General features: G+C 41.0%; 1 protein-coding gene across 1 annotated transcript in view; it reads left to right on the top strand.

The window, feature by feature from the left end:
- The first annotated feature begins 2,103 nt into the window (after positions 1–2,103).
- tmtc2b (transmembrane O-mannosyltransferase targeting cadherins 2b) overlaps positions 2,104–22,078 on the top strand; it is an 80,486-nt gene continuing 60,511 nt past the window's right edge. The window contains exon 1 of the mRNA XM_072385409.1: positions 2,104–2,563. Coding sequence (XP_072241510.1) covers positions 2,481–2,563 — 83 coding nt within the window. The 5' untranslated portion in view covers positions 2,104–2,480. The remainder of the gene's footprint in view (positions 2,564–22,078) is intronic.

Raw genomic sequence — 22,078 nt, 5'->3', positions numbered from 1 at the left:
ACAATTTCACTGAAATTTACGAGGTATTTAACTTTTTTTTTTAATAGAACAACAAAAACAAGAATTTGAAGGTGCCACTTTAGGCTATAAGTGATTTGATGGACATTTGTCATTATGTTCTGTTGTAATGATAAAGAAAATAATCACTAGAATACTCAACAATATAAAGCCTCATTCACTGCACGTCTGGCTTTAATAGACAGCTTCAGCTCAGCTGGCTGCAACACTAAACTGCTGTCTTCATATCAACATGTAAGAACATTTCACTTTAAAAAATTACCAATGCACTTTAGTTTTAGTTCTTTTAGTTTTACGTAAGCTTTGCATGATTCCTATGCTTTTGTCATTCCTTGCTTTTTGTCTGTAGGTGTAGTGTGTCGTAACCTCGCTGTTGCTGCTATCTTAGCCAGTAGTCTCTGAAAAAAGAGATCTTTGATTTCATGACACACTTTCTTGGGTAAAAAAAAGTCATCAAATGTTCATAGCTTTATCAGATAAACAGCCAGGTTTTTGGGAGTTGTTGTCATTTAACACAATGAGATCTGTGGCTGATGTAGAAAGAGTAATCAGCCAAAAACCACATGTAGACCACATGTCTGTCAGTCACTCTTATAAGTCTACATAATTCCTGATATGTGTTATGTCATAGTGTCCTGCTGTTGTCCTGTTAAAGGTACATTTAAATGCTGCCCTGACAATCCTGGTCATTATGCAGCGGTCCAGGCTGAAAACTCTCCTGTTCTTTTCTTTCTCTGCTGGTTTCTTACTTGCAATAGTTGTCTTATATCCTCAGTGGAGTGGAGTACCAGAACATTTCGGTCTGTGATGAGTAAAAGAATCATTTAACTTCAAATTTTTGTTGTTTTCGGAAATCAAAACATGTAGATCATGTAGAAATTGATGATGCAGATCCATTCTACATAAATAGTAACCAGACATACCAGGGAAAAAATCTCCCAGTCAAGTTATTTAATTCTGTCTGTACGTTTCCAGTCATGAGATAATGATTGGACTGGGCACTGGCGCCATTTCTGGATTTACTTCAAGATGATGCATTTAGCTGTTTATTAGAGACTGGAATGATTGCCTTAAATCCAGTCTCCCCAGTCAGCGTCGTGAGACACTTTGGGCCCTCTAGTGGTCATTGTGGGGCCACATATGTACTTCAGAAAGCAATTAGTCTAGTATGTAGAGTAGATGAACATGCCATCTGTACTTTAAATCAACAAACGGGGGAGGCTTTTGCTAATTTAATCTCATGGCCAATGTTTTCTAACAGGATAGCGACTGTCAAAAGTCCCGCCACTGCAGAAAACAAAACTCGCTCTTTTACAGCTTCTGTTTTCTGAGGTTGTGATCATTTGCAGTGTATTTAGCAGGAGGCACTGAACCCAGGTTGGCTGGCTGATTATTAACTGTTGTTGAACTTCTTCTTAAAAAACTCAGTAATATAGCTCAGATGGTCTTCTGATTGTCATCTTTGTTCTGCAACCTACTGCAGGTAAATGAGAATGGTGGAGATTACAGGAATGTTTGGCCATTATGGTGGCAGATATTATATTGTGAAACTAAAAAAGACATTCACGTGCCACATTCCTGAACTTCACTCTGAGGACCACCTTCTGATTATGAACTGCTGTTAGTCGTTGTAAGTGACCCTTACCAACCCGTCTCAGCATCTTGCAAAATGACTTATACCCGCCGTCTCTTGGTGACGGCGCATGCGCCAGAGTTCTCCTAGCCACATGCGTTTGGATCAAAGCTGCGTCAATTGCACAGTGATATCACACGTAGAAGCGGAAGTAAAGTGTATTCACTTCAATATTCGAAGAGGTTGTCCAGGAAAATATGACTTTCTATTGCTGGAAACTGAAACTTAATTTGTACACATCTGCACAAATTATTCATGAATAATTTTAGATGCGATTATGGAACTAAATGCAAACAATCTGTCTTGTCTTTTTACTACTTGTGGTATTGATAAGAGACTGCGTCTGTGATATAACGCTTTACGTTGAAAGCCAACCGGACGCTGCGTAAGTGACGCTGTGTAACCTGACGTCAGACTCAAAGCCGACGTTCATCCAGCAGCGGCCGCTGAGCATCAGAGTGCTGATCCTCCTCTGTGTCGGGGAGGCGTGCACGATGTTGTCACAGATCCACTGAACGCTGCTCGTGTTTTATTCTCTGCCCAACTGCCAGCAGGGTACAAAGCTGTCGGGCTCAGACCCAACATGGGTTAGAAAGAGAAACCAGCTATGGATTATCCACTTTGTGCACTTCGGCGAGGATGATGGGGGGGCAGAGAGGACTTGTTTTCGCAGAGACATCCTGACAAAGACGGAGACTGAGAGGGAGTGCGGGCAGGATTCGCTGCTTCTCTGTCTCGTGCTGCAGCTCTTTCTTTTTCTTTTTTTGTTCACATTTTCCAGTTTTGTTGTGTTTCTTTCATCATTTCCCTGCGGGTGTTCGACACAGAGATGTTTGCAGAATTGCTGTGCGGCGCCGTGGCTCTGCTCCTGTATGTCAACACTCTGAGCGCTGATTTCTGCTACGATGACAGGTACTTGAGTGAATGAATGACACCCAGACCCGTGTTACCTGCGACACTGGCTGCTCCAGGCTACATTTCCTCAGCTGCAGCGCAGCGGTTCTTCACAGCAGAGATTGTGATAGATTTGCTCCTTATGTTGCCTTAACTCCAAGTGAGCAGCATTTCATTGCAAAGGCATCACAGCTAAGCTTTTTCATTAGCAGACTGCCTCCAGGCAGGTCTCAGGTATTGATGGAGATGGTTGCTTTGAAGAGCTGCTGAGTGGTCAGACAGTCAGATTCTAAACTTATGAAGACACGTGTGTTTGACTTCAAATGACAACAAACAACTCTCTGGAATATATATTTAATTTGCCCTGTACTCCTGCAGTACATTTTTCTAGCAAAATGATGGATTTCTATGGGATGAACAGGGGAATCGGTTGATAAGCGGCATGTCTGGGTGTCTCCTGCAAAGTGCTGCAGCCTCCAGAGTCTGTACTTGCTCAAAATCCTGAGTTGTGCTGAAGAAGTAATTGATCTCTGGAGGAGAACGATGCCTCTGCGCTTCGCATCACTTTCAAACTTGTTCAGAAGTGCAGCCTGCTGAAACTTTGAGCAAAGCCTTTTATTATTAATTCTTCCTAAAAATAGGCAAAGTTGTCACCCTTTCTGCTGGAGAGCGTCAGTGCGCGGGTTGAGCTCCTGTAATGCAGGGTGATGTATTACTCATAGCTGGCCTTTTGATATTTGATGGCTGAATGGTTGTCAGTGCCTCGGGCTCTATTCACCAGCCATGCCTTGATGTAGGTCAGTGGCATCCATATTTTCCTGCCTTCGTTTCATCAGCTTCCTAACGTGATTAGTAAACGCACCTCAGCCAACATTTAACATAAGATTAAACCCATCCGCTCTAAGCCTTGCTTCTTGCTTTGTGCCAGCAGTATTTGTGTGTGTAACAGGTGTTGTGGAACTGGTAAAGCACACCCAGAGGATGCAACTTGTTGAACAAACACATTGAGAAGTGGTGCGTTTCCTGTGCATCTCTGCATAAATAACACTTCCTGCTCAGCACATCTTTTTACAAAGTGACTTCTTTTTTTTTGCTGTTTGCACTTTGTACTTGGGTCAGGTGATTCAGCTACTTTAGTGCATAAAATGTTGGTGGTCATGTCCATAAACCTGTCAGGGAGTGGCAGAGCTGTCCGTGGCTGAGAGGCTACTGCTGCTCCTGCTCCTTCAGAGTGGCTGTGGCTGCTGGATCCTCTCTAATAGTTTCAATATCAAACATAAATCCAAATGCTAAGATGTTAAAACAGAATGTTATATATCAGTCTATTTATTTTGGTGTTTGCAGTCTTCTTATGATACAGACGAATCAGCCAGTCCCAGCCAGGGGGTCTCTAAAGACGTTTTTTTGTGTCCCTGACATGCTTTTTCATTGCAGGTGTCTGTTTTTAAGAGCATGTGTTCAGGCTTGCAATTAGCAGCCATCTCGTGTCGCCTTGGGCTGCACTCGGGCAGTAAGTGAGAAAAAGATACTTAATTTTTATGGGTAAAACCCTTTTTGAAACGCAGATGGATCTAACTTGCTAAGGCAAAAAAAACTTCACTAACTTTGTGATATTTAAGATGCTATCATACTTTAAATACCAAAAGTATGCATAAATGAAACTTTGAGCTTACCGTTACTGAACACCCTGCAGCACGTAGACTGGAGACTGACAGTAATTTATGAAGCTCAAGGTTCATGATGTTCGTACAGCAGCAGTTATGCAGAATGGAATGTATCACGCTTGAAAATGAAAATCAATTGCTTATGTTTTAATATGGTTGCATTTAAGTAAAAAAAAAAAAAGAAAACTACCATTCATTGAGTTTTTTATGATCAATAATTTAGCAGGAAATAACTTTGTCACAGTAGAGAATTGATTCTTCTCTGTGGAGACAGATTATGTCTCCTTCCAGCTTCTGGCTGTGAGACTAATGCACAGACGTAACTCAGCTCGTGATCTGAAGTCAAAATCCAAGATTAAGCTGTGTGTTTGCGTGGTTTGGGAAATGGTTAAGGCCAGTAAAGTTGGCAAAAAAGATACCCGAGGAATTCCACAATGGGCTGACAGTATTATTATGGCAGTGGAACACAAATGATTTGTTGTTCTTTCTATTTAATAAAAAAAAAAAACTTTTCACCTCCTTCTCATCACACGTGTCCAGCAGTAACCCACCGATAAGGTGGAAATGTGTGCCTTCCATATACAGTAAACAAGACCATCAGTGGGTGATAATTAAAGCTTAAAACAAGTTTACCAACTTTGTTGAATTTTAATCCTCCAGGCTGTGAAATTTATTTCCATGCCGGGCAGTTTTCTGGCCCTGCAGTCAGTCACGGCCTCTCTCCTGATAAAAATGGCAGCCTGGAAGAGTGACCTGCTCCACGGTGCCAAATCACCCCAGGGACACTCCTCCCCTCCCGCCCCTGGAAACTCTCATCATTAGCACATACACTGCTCTGGAAATGGTCGTAATAAGTCATGTCGTCCATATCTCTGCAGCTGTGGTCCACAGTTAGGACTGAGTGGAGGAATGGGAGAGCAGAGATAGTGTCCTAGGAGGAAATACTGGTAAAATGTTTGGCCCACTCTCTATAAAGGGAAGAATCCAGTGAAGACACCACTGGCGTGATTGGAGGTGGCTCACATTAATTTGTTTTGTATAAGAATGCTGCTAAACCGCAGTTTAAATAAAAGCGTAGACAGAAACGGGCTCACTTTCTCCATTTAACTGTTTTGAAGTTGTATTTCACCTCAGCCCACGCACACTGCTTTTATGGATTATCACTTGCAGCCAGGAGGCTGATGGATGTGATGAACTCGACCCCCTCATTTCTCTGGGATCGTGTGGTGTTGTTCGATTTCACTGTGTGAGGATGTGTGAAGGTTGCGTGTCAAAAGAAAGGACGCAGTTTCCTGGGCGTGGGCAGTGATTTATAATGCTAGGAGAGAAGGTAAAGGCGGAACTACTCCGCACCACAAAATCTTTATTAGAGGACTTACGGGCAGAACAAAAACACTGTTCCAGTTGTCATAAAGCGCGTGTTACGGAGGGCTCTGTGTGGTCCACATCAGATGGACAGCAGACGGTCTACCTGGCCTGTTGTGGGCCTGTCTCGACCCATGACTGTCTCTTCTGTCAGTGATCCAGAACCTTACTCTTCCACCATGTATCACAGTATTACTGCGGTTGTCTTGAGCGCTCAAGGGCGGCAACCCAGCAGTCTGGGTATCTCCATATTTTTTCCCAGTCAAACTTTCTCTGTCTGCTCCCTGTAATTACCGTCCTGCTCGCAGAGAGCTCACGACATGGTCCCGTGAATGTAGCTGCTAAACTGGCTGCCTCCCCTTCAACCACCCCCTGAAGTCTTTTAGGCCTCCAAGACCCATCTTCCAGCACCTCCAGATGGTCCCAGTTGGGAAGCAGTTTATGGTTTTTCTCCCATCACCAGTTTGAGGGGGAACATTTGAAATAGATTCAAATGTTGGGTGCTTTGTTTGCTTATATTGGCTAAAACTGAGACTTCAGAGTTCCTGCTGACAAAGACAGTTCTTAATAGAGTAAGTGAAGATTTTCATAAAATAACCTACAGTCATTTCTGTATTTTCAAAGTGGATTTAAACATTATTTGAAATTAATCAAATGTATGTAATGTTTGTAGTTAAAAACCCACAGACTTGATTCAACATTTAAGCTTATTTAACAGTAGTTTTAGTAGTAGTAGCTTTTTCAGCCCCCTGTTTTCTCATTAAAAGTTTCAAAACTAAAACTAAACTAAAGTATTTGACTAAAGCTGAATCTTATTTTTTTTTGTTGTTGTTTGCTTTTTTCAGGAATATGCAGTCCAGTCTCATAGAAATAATAATAAGTAAAAATAAAGAAAATCAACTTTCACTGAACTGTATTTCAGCTGGAGGTTTCCTTTATAACTGTGTAATAAGATAATGTTTTTAACTTGAGATAAACATTGTTACAGGATCTATTTTGAGCCATCCACATCGGGTATACTAAGCACAATCATTTCATTTTAAATACAATACAATACAAAAACCAGACCTTTGAAAATGCACAAAAAATATTCGTCTGACTGAAACTGTCTAGAAATCAAAGCTCCCGAATATGGGATCGTGATTAGGGGTTGAAGAACTCCCGCATGTATACACTCAACTACCGTTAAATTGGCTTCGGTCTTCTGTGCATGCCTCACAGTGGCTCTGAATCTGGAACTAGCAAAAAAAGTTATTACAAATAAGAAGAAGAAGCTGGTAACAACAATGCATAAATACAAGAGACAATGTGCATCTGTGCTGCTCAACAGTTTGCCACCGGCTACACTGTCCTTTAATTTGCTCCATGCATGTCAGACATACTTCTGTCGATAAGAAAACATTTGAGTTTGTTTTGTCTGTCACCACCGGTACAGAAATGATTTACTGCAGATTCAAGGTAACTTAAAAATACAACCTGATGACCAATGTGGCTGTGGCTTTTTTTAAAAATGTGTAATTAATCTGCCTTCAACAGGAGGAACCTTTGCTCCTGCATCTCCTCCGACTGCATTACCTCAGATTTCCAGGGAGTAAAATCTTCTGGCAGGGGAGGAGGGGAATATCTAAGAGGCATCCTGTCCAATATTGTTGGATCTAATAGATCTTCTCAGAGGTGGACAGGGGGGGGGGTTTCCGACTTTAGGACATCATTTTCCCCTTTTTGCCTGTTTACTGTGTGCCAGTATGAAGGTATTCGTATTCCAAGAGTGAAGTTCTTCCAATCTGCCACAATTTCATGTGAAAACAAAACATGAAAAAATCTTTATGATCTTTATTCCAAAATATTTCTTTTTTTTTTTTGCCTATACGCTGTATGATGATTGAAACAATTGGTGCAGAAAATAGAAAAAGATGATTCTCAGTGGCAATGTGCTTCCAGTGTGATCATCTGTGCTTAAGCTTCACTAGACTGGAAAGATCAGATGGGTTTTAACCACGGACAGTTTTGGATCTCCATTTTGCTAAGCTCTCATTTTCCAACAGATAGCCTGTGTGGATAAAAAATAAATAAATTTCATCTTCACCACAATTGCAAGATAAGCTAGTCTGGCAGAATTGAATTTGTGTCTAAAAATACCATTAATGAGAGGTTTAATGTGTCTGTACGTTTCTTCGCTTACCAACAAAAGCCCACAGAATTACGCAAAGCACCGTAGTCTTGGATGAAGCGAGTTCATATTTAGGTTAATAGGAAACAGCTGAGTGGATAGCAGCTCCTTTCTTCCTGATCAGCCTCAGAATATGACTACGTTATTCTGTAATATTTAGATATTTTGCTGTGTTCCCTGTGGTGAGAGCAGAAAGGAAAAAGTCTGAAATACCTGCTTATTTGAATAATGTGCAATAGAGGTTAAACTTGAGAAAGTGCTCTGTTGGAGCACCAACTACATTTAAAAATATCTGGGAATACTCTCATTGTTGACTGGGGGACTTCCTCTTCTCTACCTTTCCATTCTGGGTCTCCAGAAGGTCTCCATTTCAGTCATACAGATTGCTCTGCAAGGTGCGGGCATGAAGCATCCACTGTTCTCCCTCCACTCACAGAACCCTGCACAGGTTTGTGTTTGTGATTCATTTCTTTTGCACACCGGTGGCTGTGCTGTAGTTTGTTCAGCTGTGTCACTGTGCTGACACCTCAGAGAAGTTTCATTTTGTGATCCTTTTTACACCTCTGGACTAAACTGTTTGTTGGAGTGGTGACTTAACTTGATGTTATTCTCTCTCTCTATATATATATATAGATTAATATATCACATAGAATAGGTGAGAAAACTTTATTGAATTGATCTTGAACACAAAGCAGATCCTTTAGAGGATGAACACTGATGACTTTGGATGTCAAATACCTGGAATTAAATTAGTTTTGGTTATTCCAGGTCCCGAGGGGATACATTTAGACGACATGGGCTGTCCTGACTTTTCATCCTGTATCATTATCAGGAAACCAGGTTTACTGTGGAGCTATTTTTTTGCATGGTACGACCATAAAATGGGATTTTGTTTGAGGTAATCATGATACGGGTTAAAGTGAGCCAGCCTTCGTTTTCTCATCAAACAACAAACGAGTCAGCAGAATAGCTTTTTATGCACATTTGTTCTGGTGAAAGCAAGACAAAGAATATAGCTAAACTGAATTTAGGTGTCATTGTGCACATGTCCATGAGTATGTGTGTCAACAGTTAAAGGTTTTAATGCTTAGCATGGAAGTACCACTAATACGCTAACTTTTTCCCTTAATCGCAGTAATCCTTCAGTTATTTCACACTGTGAACATGGTCGTTCCACAATGCTGGACAGCCGTAACCTCCAGGTCCAGATGGTGTCTAGACTTTGTAGAAACACACACAAGTCTTAAATAACCTGTGATAGCTGATGTGCAATTGATCACACAGTGCTGTCACATCTTACATGATTCTCAGTTTGCACGGCACAGTGCAGACAGCTAAATGACAATTTGTGATATGCTGCATCAGTAGACCTTTGGTTCAACTGTAGGACTGAAAGCTGATCATAAGCAGTCACCATGTCCACCCTTCCTTCAAATCCTCCACTGTGCTCAAGCAAGGCCTGGGCAAGCTGCTTTAAAGCTGCATTAATCAAGCTCTGATGCTTCATAATCACTGACTGGCATGCAGTGGGATGAGAAATGGGCCATATGTAGCTGTCGCGTTAGCTGCCTGGTGGTAGATTGAGGCATTAGACATTGTCTTCACTGCACTGCAAGATGTTAACCTTAGCCCTCTTTGAGTGTTCTCGTTGCTCCTTGTCTAGCTGTTTAATTAAAAGCTAGGAGATTAACTCACTTAATGCATCAAGTGGTTGCAGCAGAACACACCCACAGATGGCACACTGCAAACAGACAGAAACACACACACACACACAGATGATAATTGCCTTAAATGGGAATTATGTGTTATACCAGACTGGATCATTCAGTACGCATTTCCTTCACATGGTCAGTTTTGTATGGCAGACGTTCAACACAACTGTTCAATTATGTGAGAAAGGCATTGAACTTGCCAAGAAATACAGTGAGTTAGAAATGAAGGATGGATTGGACTGTTTGAGCAACAATTGTACACTGGTCAAATTCAGAGCTAAATACCATTATACATGTGCTGTGTCAGCTGCATGTTCTCCTAATTCAATGTTTGGAATTGGTGTGCTGATGAGTTAAGGCTGGGTACAGGTTATCATTAGACATGGGTCTCAGATGATTTGACTCTGTTAGGCTAAGTTGTTAATGGGTCTAGACAAGGGTTTGGATTTCCAGAGCTAATGCTGGCTGATGGCTCTTAAGCTGTGGCCACTCTCAGGCTCTTGGCCCTCTTCATATTAATGGGATTAACAGCACTGTGGATGAGAGGGAGTACGACGTGTAAACAGAGAACCCCAATCCATTTGAAACAAAAACTCCCCTGTCCCCAATATCCAGCTGGGATGGTGTAGGCTGAGGAAGAATGGTTGAGGAAAAGCCCGTCTTGGTTTGCGTCTCCATCTCTGTGGTGTTACTCCTGAGCGTTGCTGAGGATCGCAGGCTCATTGCGATAAGGTTATGACACAAGCTGGCCCATTCGGAGGCAGGGCCTTTGTCTATTGTAAGACGAAGGGGTTGTGGGGTCCCTCTGTTCTCCCTGGATTCAGTGAAGGAGGCCATTTGTTGCAAAATAGAGGGGAATTAATCCCTCGTTGTGTTGCCCTGTTGTTTATGGAGGACAAAAAAAAGCAAGACCTCAGTGTTCACTTGGTGAACAGAGCGGAAAGATTCTATAGCATCTAGGGCCAAATCTGTCAAAACCAGTTGGGGAATCTCATCACGGTCGTACGCGCTCTCACAGCTCTGGATCTCTTATGGAGGGACCTGGTCAGAGGATTCACAGTTTATGAGCTCACGGGAGCTAAATTCTACCATGAACATGCCAGCACAGTTTGTTCATTTGGGATGACTGGTTTGTTTTGTTCAGAAAACCTTTTGAACATCATTCATCTGCTGCTGTACTGTAGTTTTATCTTTTATTATTCACTTGTAGCTGATGCAGTTGTGAAGAAAGTATGGCTATACAACACGGTAAATCACTTAAGGTTCATTGCTCAGATACATTTGCTGGTGTTCTCTCTGAGGGATTTATTTTTGAAAATGCATCGCCGGTAGTGAAGTAATCTGATTTGCTGAGATCATATTCTGGAGCTTTGTGGTGTACGGTTGCTGCAGACCACTACGCATACAGCGTGGAAGATCAGCTGCACAGTGCCCGCCTCATGTATTGTTGTTCATCTGCAGCTCTGTCTCGTAGTTATGTAAGAGTCTCCACTAATCAAAATGGCACAGTCCGAGACCATTTTCAGGCCCAGGATAAGTGCACAAATACTACTGTTATGTCAAGTTATGTTACTTGTACTGCAAGTAAACGTTTTCAGTTATTTTAATTTCCGTTTCATGTCAGGTTCTTTCCTTAAAAGAACCAAATGTCAAGCAATCTGTGACTTGTGTAGTTCTTGTGGTTTTAGTGGTTTTCACATATGATTATAGTATCTGGTGTTTCAAACGTAGGGTAGATGAGTGAGACAAAGCGCTGTAAGGCCTGTGGTCTGGCCAGTTAATCGAACAGGACACCCGTCATACACACTGAGACAAAAATAAAGATATTCTGCTCGTGGCATTTATTTTGGTGCTGTATCTTCTCTGCAATGATTACTGCTTAGTTCAAATTAAGGAAAATTAGGAATTGGGAGCGATTTGTCATTTGTGAATTGTTGCAAATTATTCCTCACTTTGAAAAATGTCTAACAGAGCGAACTGAAAACCTTGGAGGACCCAGCTGCAGGAGCTGCCTCCTCCCGTTTTCTTCCCTCGCTTCCTACCTCTTACCAGACCACAGCGACGGAGGAAGCACATCTTTTCACAAGCTGCCTCTAATTGATACTGCTGAGCCTTTGGAACGCGGAGTGTGGTTTTAGTCCTCTGCGAAATGCGTGCAAAGCACAACAGCCTGCAGATTGCCACCCTCTGGGACACAACAGGTTATTTACAACAAGACGACCAGTCTGGGCCAGGTTCTCGTATAGTTTAATTTAAATACATTTAAGAATTGGAAAAAAAGCGCAAAAAAATCTACCCCTCTTGCCAAGCCTTTCATTAAATAGCTGCACTGGAAGAGGGCAAAAGTTGAGTCCAGTCCAGAGCTGGAATCTCAGCCCAAGGGGACTTTTCACTAAATGTTGTGTGGGATTTGAAAGAATGAAACCAGATATATATGTATATTAAGATCCTGGTTTTGATTGTTCTGGCTTTTTGCTTCTGTTCCTCGGCATGCTTTTCCTCACCAGCTACCGCTGCAGACTGTGCATTAAATGACTGTTTTACCTTGAATTCATTCCGGACTTGAGTCTATATATTCTTTGTGATTGGAGTTGTGTGTGTGGCTTTACCAAATTCAATCGAATGTGGTGTAAACCCACTGCCTCTTATGTAGCTTGTCATGACTCGGTGAGGCAGACGAGTCTGACATTTCCAGATGGAGAACAGCTTGCTTTGTATTGCATTTCACACACTGAGCCAGCTCTTGTCATTTGCTCTATTTTTTCTCTCTGTCACCATGAATAAAATCAAACCAGCATCTGATTGATGGGATCCCGATTGTTTACAGGGTTGATTTTAGGGGTTTATTTTGGCTGAGCACTGACCCTTGGTATCTGTGGCTATAACGTTTCTCATCATCTGTGACCTTTTTGATGACTGACTTTCCCATTCTGGCTTTACGGTAAAGTGAGGTTTTCCTCTTCGACAGGAGATGAATTCACACAATTGGCCCGTGTTTATTTTTGGTCCTAGAGAGAAGTTTAGGTTGGGAGAAAGTGAGCACGACTGCTTTTTCTGCTGAGGTTTGAGGATCTGGAAGAAGCGCTGTCAGCTGCTCTGACAGAGTAATCAGACTGCTTAAATATGCACTCAGGAAAAATACTTTTTTAAGCTGAAATAGACTGACAATATGCAAAAGGCAGAAGAGTGGAACTGGAAAGAATGAAGGACAGAGCACTGTGGCCTTAGGTGGAAGTCTGAATTCGGAATAATTGCAGTTTTAAATGGCTGTTTGAGTATTTATGTATGCGTTGTCCTGATTAGGAACTCTAGCTGGACAAAGCCTTACAGCCTTTACCTGATGACATGTTAAGAGGGTCCAAATCCTAACCATGCCAGATCCCCCAAGTGGCTCCTCCGAGCGTGTCCAACATGTACGGTCGACACTTTTCACAGCACCACATGGCAGAAACATTAGTAGCTGTTTTAATTAGACGGCGGTTCATCCTCAGCACTGAAGGCTTGCAAACTTTACTTTCATTCACATGAGTGCCTGCTGGGGTCCCAGATGAAGACCATCTATCCTGAGCTCATCTTTTCAAGCAAACTGTCACTCAAACCTTCTGTTTTTCTACCATAAGATGTTAACCTTTGCAAGTCTTTCAGTGTAATGGCCAGGAATTATGTTTAGATTTTGATAAACAACCTTCATTAGCAGGTAGAAAGACAAATTAAGCTCTGAGGAGAATGAATGGTTTTTCATACCCTGTTGGCAGATTCCTTTCGCTTGTGTCAAAGAAAATTCATATCGGCACACCAAACACTAAACTAAATGGCTTTTGCAGTGCTCCCCTCTCCTCAGCTGTTTAGTGGTACTACTCTGAAACATTTGCTAATGCTGCGGACCCATTACTCCACTTAAATAAAGGATTTTTGTCACAGCTTATACAAAGCAGGCAGTCCTCAGGAGAATATCTTCCTTGACAGGCTGTCCTCTCTCTGGAGACATGTCTCTGTTCTTCAGAGAGAATAGACCCTGATTGGTGGTACCATTATGTCACCTCCTGAACAGCACGCTCTGAAACTTCATTCTCCTCAGGAGCTTGCGTGTACTTTCAGCAGCTCATTGAGATATCATTGATTTTTTTTTCTTTTTGAAAGGGTATTATCTATCATAGTTTCCCTGTAAGCACATAGATGACTGGCTCTTATTTGATGAATAAGGATTTCATTTATTTCTTCGTGCAACCACCTCATTCGTTCACTGAAGTGTAACCTTATGATGGAAAAGGAATGACTTGCATGTCTTTTGCCTGCAGTGTCACAGCGGCATTCATTTTTATGTTAAAATATAATCTTTAGATGTGGTTATTCTCCCAAAATGCAGATGTAGTATGTGTAATGCGTCCACATGACAAAGCTTTGTATGCATTTTTTCTTTTTATTTGTGATGTATTGCATGTGGCCAACAATTTGAGATCAGGTCTACAGAATTGAGAAGATTACTATGTATCTCACACCATGCTGTTGGAGAAGCTTGGCTGTAAATCATGTGGATGAATGATGGATGTCGGTTGTCACCGTGAACAGATGAGTTGGCAGGAGACGTTTGGGGATTTTTGCCTGCTCAATAAGGGTTTAATTTGCGGTAACAACTTGACATCAGCGTATTAGGGCTACTTTGAAATCGGAGAATCAAACCTCTGTAAAGGAAATGAAAGAAGAATTTTGTCGATAGGTTTTAAGACCCTGTGGACTACAGACACTTTGCCTGTATTGCACTACTGTTTATTTCCAAGTATTATTTCCAAGTGAAACAGTGTTTATGGGGCTCAGAATTCTGAATGGCCCTTTTGTCAAATAAATGCAGCCACTGCAATAGATTTTTCAAAGACTGCTTCCTGCTGTCTGATTTAAAAAAATAAATAAAATAAAAAAAAAATAAAAAGACACCTATTAAAAATACTTTTTAGATTTTGGACACTTGCACAGTTTTTGTCACGGCAATGGGTAATAAAGGGCTTTTAACAGTGCACAAAACATGTGTGTTAAATAGCATTAAGGAAAAATGTGTTTGACATGAGACAGTAGCTGACAAAGTTCCCTTTTGTCTTATTGTTCAACCATCTGCTATCAAACACAATTCATTACCGCCTCCACGGCTGGTTTAATAATCTTTATTTTGTTTACCACACATTTTGTAATTATCCCTCAGTCACATTTTGGTTACGTGTTTTTTTTCAGTGGAATTGGCCGTTGTTTTCACAGGCACTTCGCGTTTTACACTAAATTGCAAACTTGGCTTTCACTCTGTGCAATTACAATTACCCTTTCGAGAGCTGCGATTAAGCTATGTTTGGTGTCCAAAGCCTACTCAAAATGATGCCAACCTTTCCTGTCGGGGTTATTCAAAAATCTATATTTTCCATGGAAATCCGAATATTTAAAGTACAAATTATGGGCTTTAATAAGCACTTCCTCATTACCTTGCTCAAGTTTTTTGTCATTCAGTCATTTTACTTGCTGCCAAGGCTTAATAGTTTTCAACACGCCATCTGAGTAATTATGTTGTTGGAAAGGACACATGCAAACCGGTGCCATAATCACTTAATCAGCATTAGGTCAGATTTCATTGTGTCCATAAGAAGAGCTCTGTTTTTCTTCAAGAACCAGAGACTACTGTTTCACATGATGTTCAGTACCTGATTGATAGAGAAACTAATTATTTTGAAGATCCATGTTGTCAGCACTGTTTATTTAGAGTATTTTCTCTCCAAATTGATAGTACTAATTTATTCAAATATGTTAAACCTCTAATATGAATGGCAGTTACTGCGGTTGACCCTGTGGAAAAAGGCAAAACAGTTGAATATGAGCATTGTTCTCCTGCTGTTCATAATAATCCAAAACAGATCCTTTTGTGTGTGCAGAATCCTTCATCCGAACGCCACAGAAGATTTTGGAACAGTAATGTTGGCAAAAAGACCTCTTCTTACATTATTTACTTTTTTTTTAAACTTTAAAGCAGATGGACGATACTGCGTGTTTTTAACATCTCAACAGCCGCATCCTCAAAACAGATTTAGTGTAAGCGGCGATTGTCTCTTAAGTGTTTAGTATTTGCACATTTATTCGACTTAGGGAACTTCTTTGTGTGTAATTGTCAGTGGACTCCAAGGGTGGGTCAGCTGCTGTGGCACGAGACACCCACAGTCTTAACCAGATTAGTGTTTAAATCTTTAATCTTTGGTCAGAAGGCTGTTAGATCTGTTAATTCAAATCCATATGTGCCTTTTTTAAATGCATTTTAGTTTAAACCATTTGCTGTAGTTTTAGTAGTTATCAGATATAAAGCAAAGTAAATAAATATGCCCTTTGAAGATGAAGTGTATTTGATCTGGACTATAGATTTTATGATAGTGTTTTATATTTTGGTAAGAAATGATGTTCTTCTGTTAAAAAAAGATCAGAGAATGTTGATTTGATCTCAGCTGGGGAAGCAAAGATGAAAACCAGTTCTCCTGCAGATGTACGCAGAGTTGCATTGTTTGACAGCTCTAAGCCTTGAAGCAGAAGCCAGTTACATATTCATCGACGTTAGTTGTGTGTGTTGTATGCTTGTTGCCATGTTGAGGACAAACGGCAACACTGTCCAAATAAGGTGCAACTGCTCCTCACATAAATGCATTGTGACACTCTGTGTATCATAATGAATCCAGAGTTGCGTGTCTCCCCAAGTAAACATGATCCATCAAAGCACTCAGTGCAGTATGACAAATAATAACGTAAGATGTGGCACAGCTGAGAGCTTTCACCTTGTCAGTCTAATGAAACCACTGTGATGCAAGTCCAGCTATGTGTGGTGCAACCTTTGGCTGATCTATGAGTCCGTCTCCCTGCCAGCTTTGTGCAGTAGCCAGCATTAGTTTTATAATATAATCCGCCTTAGCTTTCCACGAGTAGACTTCATAAACATTTGATTTGTTTAGCTGCTCTCCTCATTTTCCCACTTTTTCTTTTCTTGGAATGCAAATCGATGCCCCCTCTAACTCTCTCATTAGCAAACACTTAGGAGGTTGATCCCTTTTTAGCAGGGTAGAACCCTTTGATTATTGCCGGTTTTCTAAATGGAAAAGATATTAAATCATACTTGATGCTGTGATGTGTTGACTGACGGTGATGCAGGTGCAGAAATAACTTCTGCAGTCCCATTTCTGGTGCAGACATAGCTGTATCTCATTAAAAAGCTGGCAAAGCTCCAGCATCAGTTCACAAAAACATTCTCTTCCATTTCCTCACATACAATACATCTGCAGGGTTTGAGAGCACATATTTGCCACATCATTTTCAGCAGTCGAGGTTTAATTTATTAACGCAGTTGGCGATGTGTTTATGGCTGCTGTAACTGTGTGTGAGGGTGTTTATTTGGGACCAGTTTCTGTGCTGTACAGTAGGTCCTTGACTTGAATGAAACACCTTCTAAGTGCTGGTGAGTGTTTACTTTGTCTTTGTTGGACATAAATCATTATTCTTTTCCAGGTAGCCATGAAATACCTGAGTCTTACTCAGAGTGAGCAGAGGGTACCTTTTAATTTGCTCTATGATTGCTCTATGATTGCATGGACCTGTAAACATTACTGACACTGACTTGTCCAGAGTAATTCCCTCACTTCTTTTTGCCCTGCTTTTATGGAAATGGAGTTAAACAGCCCCATTTCGTTTCAGTCCTCTTGCCTCTTCTCATATAATGATGTTGAAGGTCAACAATTCTCTCATTTTAGCTAAACTTTTTTTTGACTACCCTGTTCGTGATACTCAGTCTGCGTTACCAAAGCAATAACTCAGCTCTCATATTTCTGGTTTTATGAATGTGTTGTTGAAGCAGAAATAAACGGTATACCGCTTGGCTCTACCTTCAGTCATGGACTGATGCAGAAGTATTTAAGGCTGCATTATGGTGTGTTTGGGACTGAACGTATACAAACCTACTCTTCCCATCCTAATTGGATGGAACATGTCATCCAATTCCACTTTGTAGCTCACATAACTGTGTTGAAACGGATAGTTTTGGACAATCTTTTACCTTAAAAGTATGACTTTTGTATGGGAATATGAAGTATTTTAGGTTAGTAATCGGTGAGAACATGTGCAGTTTCAGAAGTTGAGTGAATGAGAAATGTCTGGAAACACAGTGTTCTGTACTGACATTAGGGGCCAGTGGTGGCCTCTAAAAGACTGAACCAATGAGAGATTATTAACTGATCTGTTAAAGTGCCCCTCCTGGCTCTGTGGAATGAGATGACATGTAAAGTCCTGAGGCATAGTTTAGTAAAAGGAGAAAAGGAGGGGAAAAGGGGCTGCGTGGTCCACAGGAAAGTCAAGAGTACATGACAAGGCTGTTTGTTCCCATGTAGCCTCTATCAACCAACCATTATGCCACACTACACTTTGAATGGTAGTATAAAAAACAAACGATATCCAAGTAACACAGGCCATTTGGTTTTACTGGTCATGTGGTTGACCGCCTGCTTTTCCAGTCTACAGGCAGAGAATAATTCTTTTTAATTACCCATCACTGTAAGTGATATCAGGGACATAAAATCCAATGTGGATTACCAACAAGGCTTTGGCTGGCCAATACCATGACTGAGTCCTACTGCAAATGAACAAAGGCATCACATACAAAGTCAACAAACTGCAATTCTGCTCCATTACAAAGAGGTGAGCTCATGAGTTTGGAATGTAAACTGGATTTTAGTGTACAATATATATGATGCGTAAGGAAGATAAGGTCCATTAAATCCACCATATACTGACATTTTCTTGGGGCAAGGCCTAAATAATTTGTTGACACTACATGAATAATACAAGCGAAGGACACTAAGTCAGAAGCAGAGTGAGCATGTTGCTTTTTTTGGCATGCATTCTGTCTTTAGCTTTGAAATCAGCAGGGCTACCATGCAGTGCAGATTTCAGCAACATCACCTTCCAAGCCAACGGTTTCCATCCAAGAAAGGCGATTGGTCAATTGAAAGTGCACTTTTCAAGTCGTAAAAATCCACGCTCAAGTATTTTCTTAGGATTTCAGAGAGATTCTCTCGCTCTCCTGAAAGGCAACTGATGGGTTTTCACCTCATAAAGACCAGTGAGCTCACCTCAAGTACTGCTTCTGAAGACCTCTCGCTGAAAATTTCTCATTTGACGTCTTTAAAGACATCCCAAAGGATTTAAGAAGCAAAGAGGCAAGAAGTTAAGAAGATGCCTCATTGTTGCTTGTCCACGTTTAGCCTGAAAACACCACTTGTTGTACGAGAGGAATGGATCATCATCTAATTCATTCATCTAATCATTTTGAGAGTGACAGTGAAGCTGTGCTTTCCTGCTGGCTCTCCTATGTGTCCTCAGCTGCCAGATGAGTCTCTAAAGTACTAAAAACTGCATTTCGTAGCCACAGTGGCGAGGATTTGGCATGAACCCCTGGCTTCTGTGTTTAACTAAATGTGTGCGCTGTGTGGCATTTTCAACCCAGTTGTGCCAAGCTCCAGGAATGTTTGCCATCTACTGTTGTACTGGAACAACAGGCACAGCACAGAGAGCAGGGTCTCACATTTTTATTATTTTTGCTGCGATTCAAAAACTTTGGTTTAACCGCTGCATTTAGGCAACAATAGGAGGCTGACTCTATCAGGTTGCAGTTTGGCAGAGTGGCACTTTGAGCATGCTGATGGTTTAAACATCTTTATGGACAAGCCTGATGACATTTAGAGAAGCATGCTCCAAATTAGGAGTGATGGAGTAGCTTTGCATTGGGGGCAGTTGCTTAAAGCATTTGGGTTTCACCTCAGGAGACACAGAATGTCTGACAAGGAATTATGAATATTTCTGTAGAGGAGCAAAACTGTAGACAAATCAACTTGCTGACATTGTTGGTCGTACAGCCATCCCACTTCCACGAGTAGAAAAATTGTAACAATAATAAAAAGACGGATGGAATTTTTTGCACCTGGGTCATAAGTTAAGATCCAAAAAGGGAGATGGACTGTAGTATGTAGTCTGCAGCCAAAAATGTTTGACTGTAACTGTAATTTTGTATTATAAATGGCTATAAGGCTGAAAGGAATCCTTCCTCCCACTCTTAATTTACTGACTTATTTCAGGTCAAAGTAGCATAAAACTTTTTCTCTGAGAAAGTCTGTCCTCCTCTCAACTCTGTTATCAAGGATCTCACACTCTGGCAGTTTTATATGATTAAACACCATTGCTTTGTTCACAGCTGCGTGCAGCTGTGTCTTGCATGCTCCTTTTCTGTTCTCTCTTGCCATGTTTTGCTCTCCACTGCATCCCTCCTTTCTGTCATGTACTTACAGCAAACAGCACATAAACACCAAGGGTCATGCAGCTTTCTGAGCCTGATTAGAGAGACCGTTGAGGATTAGTGGAGCACCTGGGTTTAGTGAAATTAAGAGATGGGAACACAAAGAGTTCACTGATACGTTATGAGTCAACAAAATGTTGCGACAGAGTTAAAAACACCTCTTATATTTTTCCTGAGATTAAGGCATCTAACTTTGTCCAACAAGGTGTCTCAAGGTTTATCAATTTAAATCAAAACAACATTTTGAACAGCTGTGCTTCCTCTGATCTGACAATTTAGAAGAACAATTCTTATTATTTGAGTAGCGGTCAATTATCAAAATAGCTTACATGAATTTTCTGCCAGTCAGATAATTATTCAGCATTGAACAGCTTATTCTGTTCAGTAGATTAGGTTTCTATTTGTCAGAACACCACTGTATTAAGTCAATATATATAGATATAGATATATGTGTTTTAGGTTTGAATATCTCCCACTAATCTTTATAAGTTAGTCACAGCATCCCAAAGCAGAGCCACTGCAGTTCATTACAACAACACAGGTAGCGGGATGAATGCATACCTTCTGCCAACATGTTATTTTTGAGATTATGGCTTTCTCCCTCCTTCGTGAGGAAATTGGGTTGACACAGTGGATTTCTCTCCATTTAAGCAACCTTAATACTTAATGCTGTTTTGTATGCCCCTGGGGCCCGCTGAGTAGGCTTTGCACTTCTCTGGGCTGGCACAGATTCTCATTACCCCTGGAAAAACTTCCCGTATTCATGTAAAACAGTGCAACCTGAACCTTGAAACACTTTGTGGGAAACATGGCAGTCTGGTTGAGGCGATTCTGTTTCCCAACATCAGTTCCATTAAAAGGAAAAAAGGCCAGCAGGCAGTGAAAGGAAAAGGTGTGGACTCATAGCACCTGTATGTTGTATTTGCTTAAAATATTTTTGGATTGTACGTAGGGTCATGGTGAAATGGAGGGTGACACAAAAGCAGCTACTAATACATTCAGCTATGACATCTTTCTGACAAATTTGTCTCGGTGAATTGAGTCAGAAAATGTGAACGAAATGTTCAGAAGTACACACCTATGGCTCATGAATGTAAAACTGCACAGATGTTGTTGAATTGAAACTCGTTTAGATGTGTCTGGACCATCCAACAGTCTTATTTAAGAGAAAATAACTAGTAACACCATCAAAATGATCAAAATAGTGCAAAATGTTTTCAAGATACTGTCTACTGTGAGCTGAAGGAAGTTTTTTCCTTCTCCCTGAGGAGATCCCAACTTGCTGGATAATGGAGCTTTGAATCCTTGAGGAACCATTGCCTCTGCATTCATTGGAAAACAATTAAAATGTATAAATGGGTGTTTTTTTTTTACTACGTTGATGTTATGTGTGTTTATGTGTCTGAGTAAAATCCTGTGTGTTTTTATGAGCACATCTGAGTGAGTGATTTCCCAGTTAGTGGGTGTTTTACAGCTGGATTCCTCCAGGATGAGTCTGGCCATTTGATTGAACAGCCCCACTGCGACCTCACAGTCTCTAGACTAATGAGCATCGTGTCAAACGGGTGGTCCATCAGAGCACTGGAATTAAGCTATTGATAGTTGTTTGCTGTGTGGAGAATCCTTTTTTATATATATCAGTGGTAATGTTTTCGCCATCCAGTGGATAGAATTAACCATAAACACAAAATATCCTGGATCAGTTGTTGGCCTCGTACTGTAAGTTCACTAAAACCTGCTGATCAGCTGCTGCATTCCTGTCTGGGTGTTGCATGTTTTCCAGGTGCTCCCACAACCCAAAGACATGCAAGCTCAGCTGACTGTTGATTCTAAAATGGCTGCGGACAACTAATGACCTGTCGGAAGTATACCCCATCTCTTGGCCAATGTTTGCTGGGTTAGGCCCCAGCACACTGCAGGCTTCCACAAAGCCATAGTTAAATAGCTAATGTGTCAATGTATGAAGGAACTTTAGTCCTAGTTTGTTGACAGATTTAAGGTTATTGACAGTGTGAATTATACCATGAACAAACTTATTTGTTTTATCCCACTCGTAGGGGCCTGTCAAAGCACAATTTACACAGCTGAACTGGAAAATGTGGCTACAAAAGTGGTGCAAGTGTTAATTGTTTCCAGTTGTTTGTCCAGTTTATGTGATTCTACACAACATTGGTTGACTATGTATGACGTGAGAATCATCTGCATGTTATTAAGCAATAATTGCCCCAGCCAATTACACTGAAACTGAGGGGTCTTTTATTTAAATGT

The sequence above is a fragment of the Leuresthes tenuis genome, unplaced genomic scaffold, assembly GCF_036924035.1.
Source record: "Leuresthes tenuis unplaced genomic scaffold, fLeuTen1.0.hap1 SCAF_5, whole genome shotgun sequence".
NCBI classification, from domain to species: domain Eukaryota; kingdom Metazoa; phylum Chordata; class Actinopteri; order Atheriniformes; family Atherinopsidae; genus Leuresthes; species Leuresthes tenuis.
This window is presented reverse-complemented; position numbering and strand designations above follow the sequence as displayed.